Source organism: Globicephala melas, chromosome 1, assembly GCF_963455315.2.
Source record: "Globicephala melas chromosome 1, mGloMel1.2, whole genome shotgun sequence".
Taxonomy (NCBI): Eukaryota; Metazoa; Chordata; class Mammalia; order Artiodactyla; family Delphinidae; genus Globicephala; species Globicephala melas.
In genome coordinates this window covers 157,641,557-157,661,533 of record NC_083314.1, presented here as the reverse complement: position 1 = coordinate 157,661,533, position 19,977 = coordinate 157,641,557, and the positions used below count along the sequence as shown (strand labels likewise).

Here is a 19,977-nt window from a genome sequence, read left to right as displayed (position 1 = left end):
CCTTTTGTTTATCTATTTTATATATAGTAGTTTGTACCTGCTAATCCCAAACTCCTAATTTATCTCTCCCTCCCCCTGCTACTCCCTTTGGTAACCATAAGTTTGTTTTCTATGTCTGTGAGTCTGTTTCTGTTTTGTAAATAAGTTCATTTGTATCATATTTTAGATTCCACATATAAGTGATATCATATGGTATTTGTCTTTCTCTGTCTGACTTACTTCACTTAGTAGGATAATCTCTAGGTCCAACCATGTGGCTGCAAATGGCATTTTTCAATCTTTTTTATGGCTGGGTAGTATTCCATTGTATATATGTACCACATCTTCTTTATCCATTCATCTGTCAATGGACATTTAGGTTGCTTCCATGTCTTGACTATTGTAAATAGTGCTGCTGTGAACATTGGGGTGCACGTGTCTTTTCGAATTAGAGTTTTCTCCAGATATATGCCCAGGAATGGGATTGCAAGATAATATGGTAGTTCTATTTTCAGTTTTTTTAAGGAACCTGCATACTGTTTTCCATAGTGGCTGCACCAATTTACATTCCCACCAACAGTGCTAGTAGGGTTCTCCTCACTTTCTCCAGCATTTGGATAACACTCCTTCTTGCTAAGGGATCACATGGGGCTTTGATCTGGATTATGTAAACTGTCAATAATACGTCATTTAATGTACAGCCCTCTGTCTCAAAAAAACCTATATAACTCTGCCTTGACTTTTAATGGGCGGAACAGCTCTCAGAGCTTTCTGAGATGCTCTTCCCAGGTTATAACCCTCAAATATGGCTCGAATAATATTTTCCATTTCTGTCTTAGATCGACTGGTTAATTTTTCGTCGACACTCCCATGAATTCTCCTGAATGTACTTTCCTGGGCTCCAAACCTACCCACATTTCCCACATTGCTCCTCCTCTTCCTGAGTTTCCGACAATTCATTACTTAAGAAATGAGAATCTGGCGCCTACCAGTGTGCCAAGCCCTGTTTTAGACACTGCAGATATAGTGGCTGATGAAACAGAATTGTTGTCTTCATGGACCAGAGAAGGAGGCAGACGATAAACAAAACTTTTTCTTAATGAGTCAAATAATGAGTAACGCAGAGTAGGAACTTAATCAGTGTTGAGTGAAAAACTTAACATTGTCTCTAGAATATCACATCAGAGTCTGTTATTCACTCCACAAGCAATCCTGGGCACTGAGTGTCACATCCTGTTTTCCAAGCGCTTGGAATCTAAAAAGGCAAAGGTGACCCAGCGCCGGCTCTCTGGAGCTCAGAGTCCAGAAGGAACTTCGAGCAAGTGTTGAGTGCTAATTTTGTTAGGCCCTGTAAAAACTGCTTCATGGTAGCCATCTTATTTAGTCCTCACTGACTATAGGAGGTTGTCCAAGGACAGAGAGCTTGGGACAACTGGCCCGGAGAGCAGGCAGGCTGGACAGTGACAAGAGCTCTGGCGAGGAGACAGTCCTGATCCTTGGACTTAGGCCCAGTCCATGTGACCTTGCGCAAGTCACTGTCTCCCTCATCCTCCCACTCTAGCCAGTGTCTGTAGTGTCTGACTCCTAGCGGGGAAGGAGGTCGTTGGAGACAGGGACAGCCACAGACACTGCTTTCTTCCCCACCCTGCCCTATGCTCCCACGCCCTCCAGCGCCACCGCCCGGACCTTCTCCTGGGTTGCGGGAGGAGGGCATTCCCTTTCCCCCAGCGGGCTCCTTCGCCGCTGCCCCAGGCTGAAAGGCGACAGACCCTCCGCGAGCCACGCGCCTTGACTTTGGCCCCTGCTTCTTTGGCCCGGGATCTCGTAGCTCTCCCCGTCCACTCCCCCCGCGGCTCGCGACCAGTTGGTCTGCGCCGCCTGCACTCTCTGTGTGCCGGGCCCGCCCGCACTGCGGGGGAGAGGCAGGGAGCCGCCCACGCCGCGCTCGGCGCTCGGAGTCGCCGTCTCCCTGGGACGCGCGCGGGCTGCGCGACGCGCGGGAGCCGGGCGGGCAGCCATGGCGCGGCGCGCCGGGAGGTAGCCGGGCGGGACGCGGAGAGCGCGGGGGCCGCCATGGCCCGGCGGCGGCGCCGCGCCTGCATCGCGCTGTTCTTGGTGCTGCTCTTCGCTTTCGGCACTCTCATGGGCCTGCGCACGCTCAAGGCTCCGGACGGACTCCCGGCGCTGGGCCCCGGCCTAGAGCTGGCGCCCTTTGAGCGACGCCCCGAGGGGGGCCCCGCGCCGGCCGCCCGGGCCCCGGCCGTCCCCGCCGCGCCGCCGCCGCCGCCGCCTCCGCCCCGCACCGCGGGTCCGGGCAGCTCCCCGGGGCCGGCCCCAGCGGAGGCCGAGCCCGCCCCCGGGCAGAGTCTGCGCGTCTACTCGGACCTGCACGCCTTCTACTACTCGTGGTACGGGAGCCCGCGGCGCGAGGGCCACTACATTCACTGGGACCACGTCATGGTGCCGCACTGGGACCCCAAGATCTCGGCCAGCTACCCCCGCGGCCGCCACAGCCCCCCCGAAGACTTGGGCTCCAGCTTCTACCCGGAGCTGGGGCCCTACAGCTCCCGGGACCCCGACGTGCTGCGGGAGCACATGACCCAGCTGAAGGAAGCCGCCATTGGTGAGCTCCCCCTCCCCCGTCGCTGGGCCCCCAGCCTCGCCTTTCTTCGTTCCCACACCCCAACTTCCACTGCTCCTATCACAGGGCCTTTGGTCCCAGTCAGCCTGGCTTCTACCTCTTCTCTTCTAGAACTCTCATCCCATGCTCACCAGGAGACCCCGCCCCCATCTCCTAGTTTTCAGACTCCTCCACCTCTGCCTTCTGACCCCCTACCATTCCAGGGCCCTTTCCTAGAGCAGAGCTGCTGGGAGGGCCAGTGGAAGGCGTTTGCACCAGGGCTGTCCCAGGTAGGGAGAGCGAGGAGAGGAGGGCAGTCTATTGGGCTTCTCGGTTTGGGTTAAGTGAGGCCTGGGTGCCCTGGCCCCGCAGGAGTCTGGGGTTCAGAGCAGTAGTGCCTGGGATGGCCTCTGCTTTCACACTAGGCACAGGGTAGGGCAGCATCCTTTCCTGAGTTTGCTGGTTGCAGAAAGGAAAGTTTGCCCACGTTGTATGATGGACCCTGCTCTATTTGCTGTAAGGGGCCTGGGAGCTTTTCAAGTACTCTGCTTGAAAAGAAGCCCCCCTGTAGGCAGGCTGGGGTGGGGAGGCTGACTTATTTCAGATTTTGTCACTGAATTCTGCTGGATTTTACAGTACATTTCAATTTCTCTGGAAATGGTTACTGTGTGGTGGGAAAATCGGATGCCAGAGACAGTGGTGGGGAGTATTCACAGATAAATAGCACAGAGGCCATCCCTCAAGATTCTACCATCTAGAGGGGCAGACAGTTGAGACAAATGTTATTTCCCACGGGAAGGGTAAAATGACCTCTGCTCAGGGCTCCTCTCCCTGAGGGACCTCAGAGGTGCTCCTCTCCCCCAGAGACAGGACTGTGCCTTCCAGGTGGGTGTGTCATTGTCCACCCGTTTCCCTTTGTTTAACTACTTGCTAATGCAGGCCAGAGGCTGCCGAGGCTCCCGGCTCCTTCCAGGCCTGACACGTTAGGGTTCCTGCAGTCACTGAGCTTCAGCACCGCAGGCGTGGACAGCTCCAGGACTCACAGCTCAGGGATCTGATCTGCAAGAAGAGAACCTGGCAGGAGTCTCCCTCAAGGTTTCATTCAGAAACCATTCCGCAGTTGGAGATGGTTTGTGAGGAAGGAATTCTCTGTTGTGGGGTACTGTGTGTCTCTGAAGTAGCCTCTGTGTTGTGTCTCAGGCGTCCTGGTCCTGTCCTGGTACCCACCTGGCATGGCTGATGATAATGGGGAACCCTCAGATGACCTGGTGCCCGCCATTCTGGACGCTGCCCATCAGTACAACATCCAGGTGAGTCTCCAAGAAGATGTCAAATGCTCTCTGGCCGATTCTGGAGATGTCCCCTCCTCCACCCACAGGGATAGTGCCTCTACCAAAGTTCTTGGCGTTAGCCCAGGTATGCAAATACGTAGCAAGTGTGGTGTTGTGGGTAGGGGTCTAATAAATAATGCCTATGTCACTTTTTTTTTGAATTTTATTTATTTTTTATAGAGCAGGTTCTTCTTAGTTATCTTTTTTTTTTTTTTTTTTTTTTTTTGTGGTACGCGGGCCTCTCACTGTTGTGGCCTCTCCCGTCGCGGAGCACAGGCTCCAGACGTGCAGGCTCAGCGGCCATGGCTCACGGGTCCAGCCGCTCCACGGCATGTGGGCATCTTCCCAGACCGGGGCACGAACCCGTGTCCCCTGCATCGGCAGGCGGACTCTCAACCACTGCGCCACCAGGGAAGCCCAGTTATCTATTTGATACATATTAGTGTATATATGTCAATCCCAATCTCCCAATTCATCCCACCACCACCACCCCACCACTTCCCCCCCTTGGTGTCCATACGTTTGTTCTCTACATCTGTGTCTCTATTTCTGCCCTGCAAACCGGTTCATCTGTACCATTTCTCTAGGTGACTATGTCACTCTTATTTTTTGAGTTCTGAAAAAAATTTTTGGGAAAAATATAGGATAAATGGGAGACTAAATTAATATCATGGTGATAGAGGTTAGGTTGGAGACCCTGATCCTGGAGAGAGGGCAGGCAAGGGCCAAATAGGCCCACAGACTGAACTCCAGCCTCAACTCCCTAGTGGGAGGCAGTACTGGGCCTCAAGGAGTAAAGCACAACACGTGCTCTCATCAGGCAGGCTCTCTTTCAAGAGGAAGGATGGAGCTGGCCAGTTACTTTCCCCACGTGTACCAATCAAGTAAGTCACTGCCCTTACCTGTGTGTGGCAAAAGAAGAAAAACGATGAAAACAAGCCCCACTCCTGTTCCTGAGCCCATCACTGGCACATTAAACAGATCATGGCACGTTTTCCTATGGACACGTCTTCCCATAGTTTCAGGCAGCTAGTGCCAACCACTGGGAGCTGGCACATAAGTTGAAACCTATTGGCCAGCCTGCAACAGCCCATCAGAATGATTCCCAGAGGCCCTGCTGTGGGAGGTGGGAAAACTCACCCGTTTTTCGGGCCCTGAGGGCAGTGGTTGCTTTTATTTACACTGTGCCCATGACTGCCAGGTCTCTCCTGAACTCAGCCTCTTCTCCAACCCATACTTGAAGCACGAGCCTTATAGGTTGTGGCCTCTGGACAGATACTCACCTGACCAATATCTCCTGTTTGTGGCAGGTGGCCTTCCACATCCAACCCTACAAGGGCCGAGATGACATCACTCTGCATGACAACATCAAGTATATCATTGACACGTAAGCCTGCTCTGGGACCTGGATTTTGGTGGGGATCTAAATGGGGTAGGGCTAGAAGGCTTGGAGGCGCAGGTCAAGAGCCAAAAGGGCAGAATGCCCATGTCCCCAGCATCTAAAAAGAGTAAAAGAGTACTGGGCTTGGAGACAGCAACCTGGGTTTGAATTCTGGTTCTGCGGCCTCCATTCTGTGATCAGAGGCAGTCCTCTTAACCTTTGAGTCTTGTGAGAGTTAACATGAGCTAATATATGTGCAAAGTGGCTTGCATATATCATTCATTCAAAAACTATTTATTGAGTGCCTTCAGGTGTCGAGGCACTGTCCTAAGTCCCAGTTGTACAGCAGTGGGTAGGGCTACCAAAGTTTACATCCTCGGGCGGGTGTGCAGTGAGCAGACAGTGGTTATAGATGACAAATCAGTGGCGATCTATACTATGAAGAAGTAATAACAGAATAAAGCAGTGTGCCCAAGAAACAACTTTAGAATAGGTGGTCCAGTGAGCTTCTCTGAGGTGACATGTAAGCCAGCACCTAAAGGAAGAGTCAGCTCTGCAGAGATCTGGGGCAGGCAGAAAACTCCAGGCAGGGGGCTGTCAGATCCAAAGGCCGTCTGATGGGACAAGCTTGACGGCAGCCAGTGTAGCCGGAGTGAAGCGGTAGATGGGGTAATAGCAGGAATGGCGGTGGGCAGGGTCAGATCAAGTAGGTGGGGCCTTGCTGGTCTCCGGTAAGGAGCAGTCAGATCTGATGTACGCTTTAAAAAGAGACTGGGTTATAGGGAGGTGGAAGTGGGAGCCTGGAGACCAGTTAGGTGGCTGTCGGTACAGTCCAGATAGAAGATGGTGGTGGCTCGGCCTGGGGCAGGGAAGTGAGGCTTAAATAGAGGAATGACAAGGCTGGGGGAGGGTGGGAGGGAACTGGGTTCTTGCTTAGAGGCATGATGAGTCCAACTGTGGAGTCCAAGTGGATTCAAAATCGTGCTTGGACATCAGGAAGGATCTCACTCATGGCCAGCCCTCCGGCTGTGCTGGCTTCTTTTCTCTTAGGCTGCTGGCTCAGCCTTTTCTTCCTCCTGCTCCTCAGGTATGGCTCCCATGGTGCATTTTACCGCTATAAGAACAGCATGGGTAAGAGCCTCCCACTCTTTTATATCTATGACTCCTACCTGACATCCCCTGAGGCCTGGGCCCACCTCCTGACACCGAACGGGCCCCACTCAATCCGCAACACCCCCTACGATGGGGTCTTCATAGCGCTGCTGGTGGAGGAGGGCCACACCCATGACATCCTGGCCGCCGGATTTGATGGCATGTACACCTACTTTGCCTCCAATGGTTTCTCCTTCGGCTCCTCCCATCAGAACTGGAAAGCTGTGAAGAACTTCTGCGATGCCAACAACCTCATGTTCATTCCCAGCGTGGGGCCTGGCTACATTGACACCAGCATCCGGCCCTGGAACAACCACAGTACGCGGAACAGGGTCAACGGCAAGTACTATGAGACGGCCCTGCAGGCAGCCCTGACCGTGAGGCCCGAGATCGTCTCCATCACCTCCTTCAACGAGTGGCACGAGGGCACCCAGATTGAGAAGGCCATTCCCAAGAAGACACCGACTCGGCTGTATTTGGACTACCTGCCTCATCAGCCCAGCCTGTACCTAGAGCTGACGCGCCGCTGGGCAGAGCACTTCATCAAAGAGAAGGAGCAGTGGCTGATGTGAGGAGCCTGCAGGCAGGGGCGGGAGGTGCTGACGTCCCAGCCTCACTGGAAGATGTCACCACGTGGGGCTCGGCACTCGCTCCCAAGTCAGCGGCTGAGTGCTTCTGAGGCAGGTGGGTGCCAGAGTGCCCTGCAGCGACAGGAAACTAGGTGGTGTTCCAGAGAGGGAACCCCAGGGGCTGGCCGGTGGCTGGGCTTAGCCCAAGGCAGCTCCACATCCTCAGTGAGAACACTTTAAGACAATCCCGTCTAACTTGGAGCTCAGCTGGTTGGTGTTCTGGAGTCGCCAAGTCACTGGTCTTAGAAGGGTGTCAGGGCTCTGGGCTAGCATGCACCCTGCTCTCTGCCAACCTGCGTCCTCTCCAGGCCTCCTTCCCACGTCATCTGTCTTCCCCAAGTTAGGGAACCACATTTAAGACTTTCTAAAAGGGAACATTCTCAGTTTAAGCTCTTCCCAGTAGATTCCCGAACCCAATTATCAGGAAATAATCCTGAGCACTCACACATTCATTCAACACATACTCCGCGAGCACCTTACCGCGTGCCAGGTGCTGGGGGAAAACTCGACCAGGGATGGCTCCTGTCTTCCGAAGCTTACAGGAGCCAGCTTTCCTCATTTGGTGTGGCCTTGTAGCTAGTGCCTAAGCACAGCTACAAGTTTTTCCTTTTTGCTGTTTTGCCCAGTGCTGGGAGTTCAGTTCTTTTTCCTCGAAGAAAATACCTCTGCGCTCCAGAGCCTCCGTTTTCCTAGGTAAACATTTAGCTCCAGGGGGAGGACTAGGACACCCCCCTCCCTTTAGCTGCCTGAACTGAATGAGGCCCACTCACCAGAGCCATTTTCAGTGCGACTGTGATTTGTATTAAAAATGACGTGTTGTTCCTATTCTCAAATCAGCTTTCCTTTTGATCCCTTCAGGACCACGAACTCTTAACTCCTCAGATTCTGTGACAAATTGACATGGGATGGGCTGGCTACAGTGTTAGCACAACGAAGAGTCGAGTTTGCTTAAGAAATTAGTTTCAACAAGATTTCTAGAGGGAATATTTAACAATCCAGTGCTTATTTACAAATAAACGAATATGCTAATTGCAGGGACCCTCAAAGCAAGCCCTGGGACACCCACTTGGAAAAATTCTTAGGATCTACTTGAAAATATGTGCATTGGAAACGACCGTATTGAGAAGTTTATGGGCTCAGACTGAATCCTAGTTCTGAGAACTGGGGTGTGAGGGGAGAGGGGAGGAAGTGAGCCCTACTGGTCACAAGGACTCCCAGCTCCAGTTAGGTTAACAGGTACTAAATCCCACCAACGGATGTGGCAGGCCTGGTCCCCTTGCTGTGACTCAGTTGGGGAAACCAAGGCAGGCAGGGACAGGTGAAAAGGGCTAGATGATGACCTGGAATAAATTACAAGGGAGTGACACTGAGGCTTCAGTTCACATATGCATATTTTTAAAAATAGTAAAAGTATGGCCAGAAGCGGGGGGGGGGGGGGGCAGGGGCAGTAATTCTCACACACTGCTGATGGCAGTGCAACTTGATTCAGTTCTTTTGAAGGCTAACCTCTATCAAGAGCCAAGATAATGGCCACACACTTGGACCCAGTAATCCTACCCCAAGGAAATAATTCAAAAGAAGGAAAATAAAACATTCACAAAGATGTTTAACAGCATTTTTTCTATTAAAGAAAAAACAAAGTTCAAATGCCCAGTAGTAAGTATGTTTTTAACACTTGTATACACATGAATAAAGATAAAGGCTGCCGAGTAGACACTGCATTTAAATAAAGGTGTTGTAGGTATAATTCATTATAATTTATATTACGAATAAATAAGAAAAAAGTGGCTGGGCAGGACAGTAGAGATTTATTTCCCAACATCCCTTAATTTGGACCCCACCCCCAACCCCTGTGGCAGCTGAGCTTACTTCCCACCATTAGACCAAAATGGTGGCTCTCCGCCAGGCAATTACAGCAAAGAACCAGCCCCCTGGTTCAGAGGAAGCAGTGTTTGGTCGATGGCTCTACAGTTTTTATTTTTGTCCTAAACTGGTTCCAGCTTCAGAAGCATAAAACTCATGCACTTGGTCACTTGAGACTTTTGAAAAGCACCAACCAATGTGTTAGTTGATTTGGACCTTAAGTGCCACTACCCACCAGAGAAGCTCTCACTAGATTCCAAATCTGTTCTTTATTTGTCAAAGATCGAAAAAACTTATCAGAACAAGGCCATCCTCGGAATACTCTTAAAACCTCTATTCAGCTTTTGGCTCATATATGAAATTATAAATAAATATAACCTCCCCAACCAGGTGTGAGGCTTAACCAGCGGCTTCTGAGGCCTGGTCCGTAGTGTTCAGAAAGAAACTTTGCCTTAAAAGGTCAGACTAGTAACACTGTAGCCCCAGCGGCCTCTGCCAATGAGGCCTTGCCAGCCACCAGCAGTCGGACACATAGTGTCCAGCACCAGTCCTTGCGCCCTCCCTCCTCCGGAGTTTCACAAGCAGGATCCACGTAAGGGGAGCAGCCCATACTTCTGGAGGATGGCCGAAGTACTTTCTAGGGCACTGGGGAGGAAATGGAGGACAGTTAGGGTTTGACTTCTCAAAGCCCCGAGCCCACCAGATTCTGGAGATCAGGGACCTCTAAACTCTTCGATCATACTATGCTCTGTTCATCAAACCCTTGATGAATCCTTTTGAATCCTGAAAAAGCCAGCAAACACTAGCAAACTGAGTTCCACTCCACCCACCACATCTCCAAACCTGCCCGCTCCCCTCAGGGCAAGACAGGAGTGACAACCTTTTTTTGTTTGCATCTCCCAACCTCCCTCAAATCCTATCCCTGTGCCACAGCAGAGACTCACCAACCCGGACGAATGATGCCAAACTCTCCAGGCACAGACAAGTCAACCACAGTTGAGCCTAGTCGACACTCAGGGCTCTGGTCGTCCCCAATTGGTCCCCCATCAATGACCAAGGACAAGCGAGGCCAGAGGTCCTGAAATTCCTGAGAAGAGGGAGAGGAAGAGCATGGACACCACCTCTGGCATCTGCAATGATGTCATACCGCACACAGGGCACCTAAGACAGAGATCACACAGCTCTAAAACAGCAGGCATCTTCCTCTAAGCAGGGTAAGGAACCTCATTTAAACTCTGGATCAGGGCAGGAGAAATGGGGGGGACTCTGCAACTGCACGCCATTGGCACTCAATCCTTGGGCTATGGAAAGGAGTTCCCCTTCAGAACTGTGGACTGAATTGTTAACTGAGCCAGAGCACCACTCTCCACCCTCACCCCGCATGAAGGCACTGCAGTGGCAGTTAGGCCTGGGAATTTGGGATGGGGGATCATAAATACCAGTTACTGTGCTGGATAGATAAGCTGCTTGCCGAAAAGGTAAGAATCCCCATCACCAATGCCTAGGATATAGCCACCAGGATCAAGTAAAGCCTCAGAATAAGAAGGGATGCTGGGCTCTCACTCTCCAAAGCCCCTGAACCCACTCCCTATGTCTGGGCATGGAAACACTTTACTATGAAAGTAAAATCACTTTGCTATGTTCTGCATTTAAGACCAGTAGGAGAAAAGAAATATGCTCAGTCAAACTTCTTTGCGTCCTCATTCATTCTAAGCTACTCCGCCAAGACAGGATTAGGACGATCCTTGCTGACTTTTTTTTTTTTGGCCACACTGCGCGGCTTCCAGGATCTTAGTTCCCCGACTAGGGATTGAACCTGGGCCCTCGGCAATGAAAGCGCGGAATCCTAACCACTGGATGGCCAGGGAATTCCCGTGGGTGATCCCTTCTTTGACCTGGCTTGTGACAGAGGTAAGAGAACAGGACCAGGAGTCCCTGGGATAAGTGATTTAACTTTTCAGAGTCTTAACTTTCTTTACAGCAAGTTGTGAAGACTTATCACCCAACTGTATTCTCCAACGACTGCTATCCCGACAGAATGAGAAAAATATGTACTTATGATGTCTCTTACTGTTAAAAAGACAGTAGGAAAACAACACCAATTCTCCCCCTCGCGTTTCAAACTTTAAAATAAACCTTTTCCGAGATCATTCTGTATTCCCCCACCCCGGCCACCTAGGCAGACTTCCCACCATCAGACCAAAAGGGCAGCTCCCCTGCCAGGCAATTCCAGTGAACCATCAGCCCCTCTGGTTCAGAGGAAACTGTGGCCTGGTGACATTTCCAGGGGGAGGACTGGGTAACTCACCTCAACATTCAGAGAGCTGGTCTGGGAGCTGAGGTTGGCGCTGGTGAGAGCAAGCGGTCCCCCAAACACCTGGGCCAAGTCCTGCATGAAGGCGTGGTCAGGAATCCGGATGCCTACAAGCTATGAGGCGAAGAGAAAGGGGATCCTCAGAAAGGTTGAAGGGGTGGGAGATGGCTCTGGCCTGGATCCTAGCGAAAGCCAAAGGGCGGAAGTCTGGGGACACAAGAGAAAATCTGACTCACAGGAGTGAAGGGGTTCAGGTCCTTGTTGAGCTCCTCCGAGCGTTCCATCACCAGGGTCACTGGTCCTGGCAGCAGGTCGTTCAGGAGCCCCTCAGGTACTCTCACACGGCAGTACCTGGGAAACAGAGGGGACACAAATCCAACCAAATGAAAAGCACTGCTGGTCCTATTCCAGACTCTAGGCAGATCTAGGAAAGGTGACCCGAGGGTCTACAATGGGATCCGCCTGTCTTCCCTGTTCAGCCCCAAGAGCTTGAGCAGAAAGCAGGGCTCCAGAGGACCGCCCCAGGCTTGGACCCGCAGGCTACAACAGCTGCACCGCTTTCACGCTCCACGTTTCACTTTCTTCAAAGCACTCCCTACTAACTTAAGCTACCGTGCTCCCCCTCTTTTTTCTTAAACCGTGGGCGTCCCCCCCCCGCCCATTATCACAAAAACGCCAGAAGAATAGGGACCCCGCCTGCCTCGTTCATCGCTGCGCCCCAGATCTCGTTCAAGGCCTGGCAGACGCTAAGCGCTCCATACACGTTTCCAGTTCCGGATTCCCGGGTGAGCCTGGACAAGCCCCTCCCGCTCTCCGCGCCTCAGTCTCCCAAGCCTGTCACCGGAAACCCCTCCCGCGGTGCCGCCCCCAACAGGGCCGGGTCGGGGCGTCCTCACCTGTAGACGTCGGCCACGCGGCCCAGGCACACGGCCAGCGGCTTGGTCTCGCTGCGGCCCTTGACGCGGTACACGACGCCCAGTGCCTCCGAGCAGCTCGCCGAGCAGGCCAGGCCGTACAGCGTATCGGTGGGGACGGCCACCACGGCGCCGGCGCGCAGCTCGGCCACGGCGGCCCGCAGCGCCTCGGTCCAGCCGGCGCGCTCCGGGTTTGCGGCCCGCACGGCCCCGCTCCCCGGGAGCCGGAACAGCCGGGCCCCCGGCGCCGCCGGAGCGGGGCTCGGCGGACGGAGAAGGCGCCCGCTCCGGGCGGAGCCCCCCGGCCCCTCGCTCAACCCTATGCTGGCAGCCACCGCGGCCCTCAGCCCCGTGCACGGACGCGCCGGAGACATCCGCCCAGGCCTGCTTCCGGGAGGAAGTGACGCACCCAGTCATCTTCCGGTCTGGGAGGCTCCACCCCACCACCGTGCTGGGCAACTTAAAGGGACCGCGACCCCCAGGAGGATTGAAGGAGACCGGTGGGGACGGGGCGGGGCGCAGCTTTGCGGAGCCTTAGCGCAGGGCTGGGGAGGGGGGGCGGCCGAAAGGGGGGCGGTGGTCGGGCCGCGCAGGCGGAGATGGAATGGGGCCCGGGCTCAGACTGGTCACGGGGGTGAGAGGGGGCCCGTTGGGGCGGGGGGAAAGGGGCTCTGACCCCGCGCAAGCGCCGGCCCTGACCGTCTGTCTCGCTCTCTCCCGGGTAGGGAGGCTGCCGGCGTGGACCGTGGGAAGGCGGGGCTGGGGCTCGGCGGGAGGCCACCCCCGCAGCCGCCCCGGGATGAGCGCGCCCAGCAGCTGCTGGATGCGGTGGAGCAGCGGCAGCGGCAGCTCCTGGACACCATCGCCGCCTGCGAGGAGATGCTGCGGCAGCTGGGCCGCCGGCGCCCGGAGCCGGCTGGTGGCGGGGTCAGTGCCCACCCCGGGCTGGGCCTGGGAGGTGGGGACTGCCCACTGGCCGCACTTGCTAAGTTCTGGCTTCCCCTGGAGGGTGGAAGAGTGTCCCCACCGCTTTATCCCCCACTGCCTTTCAGTTGGGCGAGAGGCTTTGAAAAAGTTAAGTGCTATCCAGATGCCAAGTGGCCATCTCTTGCCGGGCCTAATCCAAGGCCTTTCCTCCCAGCCTCACTTTTTTTTTCTTTCTTCTGTTCCAATCAGAACGTCTCAGCCAAACCTGGAGCACCCTCCCAGACAGCTGTCTCCGCCAGAGGTGGCTTTCCAAAGGATGCCGGCGATGGAGCTACGGAGCCCTGACCATCCCCGAGCCGGGCGCCCTGACTTCTCTCCCTCCCCAGGGCTGGTAGCTGGACTGTGAACAACTCCCTTTCAATAAAGGGGCCAGTCTTCACTGGCAGTGGCTGGTACTTGGCTCTCAGCCGGGGTGGCAGCTCTGCTAGCAGCTGGGTTCACTCCCACTTCATCCTGGCTGAAGGCAGTGCTGAGCTCTGAAATGTAGCCAACGAATACCCAGTCTGATTACCCAGATTTGGGCAGACCAGCAGTGCTCGCCAGAGTGGTTTGGCCTGCTTTGGGGGATCCAGGTCGTGTTACATGTCCATTTCATGCTTTGGGGGCTCCTAGCCCCACAAAACACTTTTAGCAGAGCCTTGATTAAAAGGAAACCTGCAGACTCTCCTGGTGACCGACCTTTCCTTTCTGTCCCCTCTCTAAAACTCTGACGGCTGGGGAGGGGGTGAAGTGGTTGAAAATTGTCAACCATGGGTAGGGTTGGGAAGAAATGCCACAGATACTACCAGATTTAAATAAGCATTTAATTAGGATTTCATTAGTATTTAATATTGCTTTTTCAATTCCAAAAAGTTAAATTTTCACTTCTTAGCAGATATTTTAAAGTACAATATTAAGTTTATACAAAATGAGCAATTAAGCAAACACCATTGTTTCACATTCTTCAAAAATACAAATTCATATTTATTCTTTTTTGGGTTTGGAGGTTTCTTCCTTTGGAAGTACTGAACCTGTAACGTTTTCATATCGCTCAGTGGAAGTCTGTTGTTCCCATGTTTCACACTTAAATAAATTTGATAGGCTTTTACATAATCCAAATAAAAATATTTGGGATTTAACCAAGACCTCTGGCCAATGACTAGTGTGTGTCAAAAAAAAGAAGGCTCTCGTGGGTCTTGCTTCTCCTGGCCAGAAGATCTGAGCCAGAGAGTCAGCAAAAACCTGTTTCCAGCCACCTTCCCCAAACAGGGACTAGGAGTTTACGGGGAAAGAGAACAGCTACCTTGAACTCTGACCCCCCCCACCCACCCACACATTCTCCAAAACACAACAAAGGATGTAGACTGTTGAGTCAAAGAGCGCCCTGGGGAGGCCTGAGGACACGGGGGAAAAGGGCAAGAGAGGCCTCTCTGACTTGGCACCAGTATAAGGATAATAAGAATATTGCAGAAAACACCCCTGGGTTTTGGTGAAAAAAAAAGGTTTTATGAAAAATTTCCCAGTAAGAAAAAGTAGAACCTGCGTTGAGCTGAGAAAGTGACACGACATCATCACCCGATTTGGGGCCCAGCAGGCACACCACCAAAAGGGCAGTGTGTGGTTTTAAACTTTGCTTCCAGTAAAAAAGCTTGTACTATGTACACATAGACATAAAGACCCAGTTTAATTTGCATTTCTCAGTGCAGACTGAGAAGCCCTCTCTTGAACAGGAGTAACAATGAGAAATGCCCAAACAGTGATCATCAGCTTCCCCAAAGGGTGTGAGAAGAGACAGGGGACCCTTTCTCTAGCCTCGCCCCCAACGTATGCCAGAGGAAACGGGCTAAACTGACTACCAATCAGAAATATGCATGATTCAGTTTTGTTGCCTCTCCCCTCCCCAATATTTAGGAATGGTCAATTTCAGACCTATGTCACAGCAGAACAGATCTATGTCACAGCAGAACACAGCAGATCTATGTCTCAGCTCCATTTGCATATTGGATCTATGGAAATCTTTCTGCTTTGGCTGAAGTATATTTTAAAACTCAGTTCTTTAGTAGCCTGAGAATTGAAGATAAAATGGGCGGGGGAGAGGGGAATGAGGGGAAAGGAAGAAAGTTGATAAAGCAGATTATTAACAGCTTTGTTTACTGGATTCGATGAGGGCTGGAGGCTTTTGCTTAAAGAGCCAACAGGGGCGGTAGGGGGAGCAGTATGGAAATGGCTCATGTTGTCCGCCCGCCACCGCCCCACCCACGACTGCCACAGCCTTCCCCAAACATATTTCTGATTGGTGGTATAGGAAAATTGTAAACTCATTAGCAATACTGTTGCAGTTCCACAAATCAATGGTTTCAGTGACTCTGGAGAAGTCTTTAGGATTAAGGACAATGAACGTGATTACAAATATAAAAGTCTAGAAGGTGCCAGGTGTCTACCTAGGAACAACCAGTTTCTTCCTTTCAGGCATCACTTTGTAATGGTGAAGAAGGGGGAAAAGATGGCAAGGGACCAAGAAGAAGTGATGAAAAAGGGCCTCAACAGCAGAAAACAGGACCCGCAGCAGTTCTTCAGAGAGCCTGAGGGGGCGCCCTTGGGCACACAGGGAAGGCTTGCATAGATTGAGCAGTTGCTGAGAATGCATAATAGTGTTTCCCTATGGACAGCCTCATGGCACAGGGCTGATGGAGTGGAAAAACGCAGCCAGGCCAGGGCCACATGGGACAACAACCATCAAGCTACACATATTGCACCAAGGTAAGTGCTTTTCTTTTCACACCTCAATTTAACTTTTTTTCTGAGCAAAAAATAAAACTTGGTGGAAAGTATATATGTGTGTGTGTGTGTGTATACACACACACACGAAAGAAATTGCAGCAATTGGGTTAAAGATAAAATAACGTAAAGTGCTTTTTTATTATTTCTTTAATATACCAATATGAGGTTCTGCAAACTTGTCCCTTTGGACACATTCAGCACATTATACAAAGTCTCTCAGGAAAACCCACCCACCCATTATCCCTATCAGCCCGCTGCCTTGACCCTGAAAGTAAACTCTCCAATCTACTGACTCTCCCAGAGGTGGTGAAGAGAAGTCCCTTGCTTCTGCCCAGAGAAGCCTTCACACCTTAAGGCCCCTCCTGGACTTTGTACCATGATCTCCTTCTGCGAGGGCGGAGGGGTAGGGGTGGAATTCAATGAATGACACCAATTCCTGTCATCAAACTAGTGATACCCCCACGAGGTTGGCCAAACTGCCAGGAAAGGCAGGGCCACTTTCCCTCAATGCCTCACCCACCTGCCTGGGAAGGACCAAATTCACTAAGGCAGTTTGGCGGTGCCAGCCAAAGTTTCCTGCCACCTGCCAGGCCCGTGAACTCCACGATTCCCTAGGCTGACTAGCATTCTGTAAAGGGGCAGTATAACTGGAGATGCTAGTGGGAGCTGGAAGTCTCAGTCTACAGGGTGAAAATGATTAAGGTTACCATGGGAAGAAAAAAGGCGTGATTTCACCTGAAGTCTGCACACCTTCCCTAGCCTCACCCTAGGTTCATTCGTGGGTTTGCAAACCACTCTCCATGAAGGCTCTTTGTGGCTCCACTTTAGCCAGCGCCCTCTCTTCTTCAAGATCCTTGACACTAGGGGCCAGGCTGATGGAAGGGACAGGGGCGGGGAAGAGTGCTGGAAGAAGAAGGAAAGGAGAGACCGCCTATCCTGTGGAGTAAACGTACTCTTCACAACCACTCACTAGCATTTTAAGCACATTCTTGATGTTTTCAAAAGCTGATTGGATCTGATGGTCCCCCTTGTAATCTCTAGTACCCTCAAAAGGCAGATACTTCAACTAGGAAAATCTGTCAGCCCAAACCCAGTTTCTTCATCACCCCTGATCTTTGGAGCAGAAAAGCCACTGACCTGGGTGGACCCCCAACACAAGCACAGCCCGGGCTGGCCGGAGGGAAGCAATATTTCAACCATGGCACTTCCGACGGCCTTCCCTAGGCTCCTGCTTTCCACCTCAGCTCCCAGGGAACCGAATCTCAAGTGAGCCTAGGACGGGCATGTGGGGAGGTCATTTGGGACCCACATGCTGCTCTCTATCTCGGAAGGTGTGGAGAAAACAGCCAGGGTCCTACCGCAAACCTTCCTATGGGTGCAAGGCCCGGAGACGGTCAAGAACAACCCATGCTCAGCAGCTGGTTTTCCAGGAAGATGAACCACTGCGGTAATAGAAGGTTCCTCCTGCCTTATCAACTTCTGCTGAGGCCAGTGGCCGCCAGAACCCACCAGCCTTTTGGACAGGAGAGTGCAGAGGGTCAAAAAAAAACCCAATTCTCGTGACTAGACTCCTGCAATGAGAAACCACCAGCTGCTTGTAGGTAAGCCCATTTCTCCTCATGGCAGTAACATTTACCACCACTGCCCTCTTCTCCAAATCTGTCCCTGAACATCCTGTTAAAGGCAGGGCCTCTGGCTCCCAGGTAGATGATCTGCTCTGGATACTGTCTTGGCTGGCCCTGAGTAATGGCGCAGAGAACAGGAGAGTGACATATCTCTCCACCTTAGGGACTGGGAAAGGAAGGCAAGTTACGGCTGCTTTCTGCCCGACATCGTTGACTCAGAAGGGCAGCCCTGTTTGTGGCACCCTGCCCCTCGCTCAAGGCAGGGAAGGGGCCCTTGGGAGGCAGAGGCCCAGTCTGGACATTGGGCCATGCCTAGTTTCTGAGCTCAGTGAGTGGGGGGAGCACTCATGACTACACTGACATAGGCAGTTAAGAGAAACTTTCCATTTTAGTGTGGATTGTATTTTATGTTTTATTTTAAGAGGCAATGACTGACTCAGAGCCAAAGGCAGAGAGATGGATATAATTCTATACACAAATCAAAAAAAATTTTTTTCCTATAATACAACTTAATGAAACATTCCAAATGAGATAACTTATTGCAACATTTCAGGCTTTTTGGTGGAAGGGGAATTTTTTTGTTTTACCCTGAGTAGAAGATCATCGCTTTGTGTTTTTTTTTTTCTTTTTTGTTTTTTGTTTAGAAATCATATGACTAAGCTGAGCAAGTCACATCCTTCTTTGCACTGTACTAGGCTGTATGCAAAATCCAGAGGGGTGAGAGGCGGAGATGGGAGGGGCAACCAAGGCCTGGCTGGAACCCGGAACCAGGACACCCGGCCTGCCGATGACACGCCGCCTGAACAGAACTCCTGTAAAGCTGCACCTTCTCCTGATCGGCAAAATGCAGCTCTTCTGCTCTGAGGAAGAAGATACCCTTCAAGGAAGGCAGACCACCAGCCAGCGACTGGCCATAAACCACATGTCCACTCTAGGACAAAGCAGGGATGTTCCCCGAGAAAAATTCACTGTGATCTGCAAGCCCTGGCAACCAACGGAGAAAGAGAGAACCCGAAGGCAAAGACTGTGATCACATCACTAGAGCCTGTTCTGCACATGTGTCATGGACAGAGAGCAGTCAACAACTTGCCTGGGGTCCCTGCGGAAGCGGACCGTCCCCGCGGCCTCGGGCCAGGCTTTCAGCTGCCCCTTTGGGCTGCAGGATGACACCTGCCATAGTCACCCTGAGCTCCACCAACACCAAGCGCAGACAATGAAACCATCTCACGTGATCCCTGTCCAGCTCACGGCTGTCTGACCTGCCTTTGCCACTTCCCTCTCTGATGGAGTGAGGGTCTGGCCTTCCAAGCAAGCTTCAGCCTCAGACTCAAAAGACACAGGAGCAGCAACACCCGACACACTGAACGCTACTGCCCGGACTACAAAGACCCCAGTGCAAGTGATGGGCAGCATCAGATTGATGGAAACCACACCCTTTCATTTAGAATTTTTATGCATACGAGTAACCTTAATTTCCAAGTTCACATGACAATAAGCGAAAGTGACATACAGTGCAGCCAAACAGTTCATTTATAACTTAGCTTTTTTTTTTGTTTTGTTCCGTTTTTGTTTGTTTTTCTCCAAAGATCAGTTCCTTAAAAATGGATGCTCCTGGGATATGAATAAAGAAAATATGTCTGAAAGGTGAGGATTTCAAACAGTAGATTTCTTCTTCCTTCAAACTGCTGACCCCACGATGGTAGGCATCGCACCTTCTGCCTCCTGCTCGGCCTCTGTTCCCGGAGGTGAGCACATCCGGCTGGGCCTTTCACTTGGAGAAGCTGCTGGTCAGGCCCATCTCCTCCTCCTCCTGCAGTAGTGCTTCAATGGGAATCAGATTAGACGGCGTGTCCAGGTTCTGGAGGGACAGAAACTCTGACATATCCATGGCACGTAACGTTTCTGTCTGAGGGTCTGAAGGAGTCACTGCTTGAACGCTTGGCTCACAGGAAGAGGAGGCGGCGGAGGACGACAGGGGGATCGGGGGCGGGGAAAAAGTCTGCGGTGGTAGCTTCAGGCTGGGCTCATCAGGAGGCTGGGTGCTCAGCGCTGGAGCGGGAGGGGAAGGACAGCCCTTCCTCCTGCTGGCCGCCCGCTCCTTGGCGGAGTCCCGGCATGCACACTGACACTGACAGGCCTCCTCTTGTTTGATGATGATCACAGGGACGCTGAGGCCAATCTGCTGTACTGCGCTCCCTGCGAGAGGGCGAGAAAGACTGCTCTTCAAGTAGCCGCAGGGCAAGGGCAAGAGGGACAGGAGGGTGTAGGACTAGCTCAGCACCACGGAGGCGGGAACGATGGAAAGGGTGGATGCCGTGCCACGCTCCAGGGTTGGTTCTGCTTTAAACTGGACCACGTTCCTCCTCAAGTAAGAAGGCTCTGACACTCCCCATCCCCTCCAAGACAGAAAAGCCACACACCA

General features: G+C 52.3%; 4 protein-coding genes across 7 annotated transcripts in view; 2 read left to right on the top strand and 2 right to left on the bottom strand.

The window, feature by feature from the left end:
* The first annotated feature begins 2,006 nt into the window (after positions 1 to 2,006).
* MANEAL (mannosidase endo-alpha like) lies at positions 2,007 to 7,917 on the top strand. Of its 3 annotated transcripts, XM_060307674.1 has the most exons (5): positions 2,007 to 2,602; positions 3,800 to 3,909; positions 5,241 to 5,317; positions 6,399 to 6,442; positions 6,676 to 6,897. In XM_060307674.1, the coding sequence occupies exons 1-5, from the start codon at positions 2,053 to 2,055 to the stop codon at positions 6,750 to 6,752; spliced, it is 858 nt and encodes a 285-aa protein (XP_060163657.1). In that variant the 5' UTR covers positions 2,007 to 2,052; the 3' UTR covers positions 6,753 to 6,897. The 3 variants fall into 3 exon arrangements, with proteins under 3 accessions (XP_060163657.1, XP_030724642.1, XP_060163660.1); XM_030868782.2 differs by having other exon boundaries at positions 6,399 to 7,917; XM_060307677.1 differs by lacking the exon at positions 6,399 to 6,442 and having other exon boundaries at positions 6,676 to 6,838.
* Positions 7,918 to 8,681: 764 nt separating this feature from the next.
* YRDC (yrdC N6-threonylcarbamoyltransferase domain containing) lies at positions 8,682 to 12,605 on the bottom strand. Its single transcript, XM_030868804.3, has 5 exons — positions 12,166 to 12,605; positions 11,506 to 11,620; positions 11,264 to 11,383; positions 9,900 to 10,042; positions 8,682 to 9,600 (listed from the first exon to the last, which is right to left on the bottom strand). Exons 1-5 carry the CDS (start codon positions 12,555 to 12,557, stop codon positions 9,531 to 9,533), a joined length of 840 nt encoding a protein of 279 aa, XP_030724664.1. The 5' UTR covers positions 12,558 to 12,605; the 3' UTR covers positions 8,682 to 9,530.
* Positions 12,506 to 14,292, top strand: C1H1orf122 (chromosome 1 C1orf122 homolog). Of its 2 annotated transcripts, none has more exons than XM_070045525.1 (3): positions 12,506 to 12,683; positions 12,909 to 13,110; positions 13,360 to 14,292. In XM_070045525.1, the coding sequence occupies exons 2-3, from the start codon at positions 13,063 to 13,065 to the stop codon at positions 13,453 to 13,455; spliced, it is 144 nt and encodes a 47-aa protein (XP_069901626.1). In that variant the 5' UTR covers positions 12,506 to 12,683; positions 12,909 to 13,062; the 3' UTR covers positions 13,456 to 14,292. The 2 variants fall into 2 exon arrangements, with proteins under 2 accessions (XP_069901626.1, XP_030724694.1); XM_030868834.2 differs by lacking the exon at positions 12,506 to 12,683 and adding an exon at positions 12,694 to 12,817.
* MTF1 (metal regulatory transcription factor 1) overlaps positions 13,924 to 19,977 on the bottom strand; it is a 41,081-nt gene continuing 35,027 nt past the window's right edge. Inside the window, exon 10 of the mRNA XM_030868762.2 lies at positions 13,924 to 19,751. Coding sequence (XP_030724622.1) covers positions 19,324 to 19,751 — 428 coding nt within the window. The 3' untranslated portion in view covers positions 13,924 to 19,323. The remainder of the gene's footprint in view (positions 19,752 to 19,977) is intronic.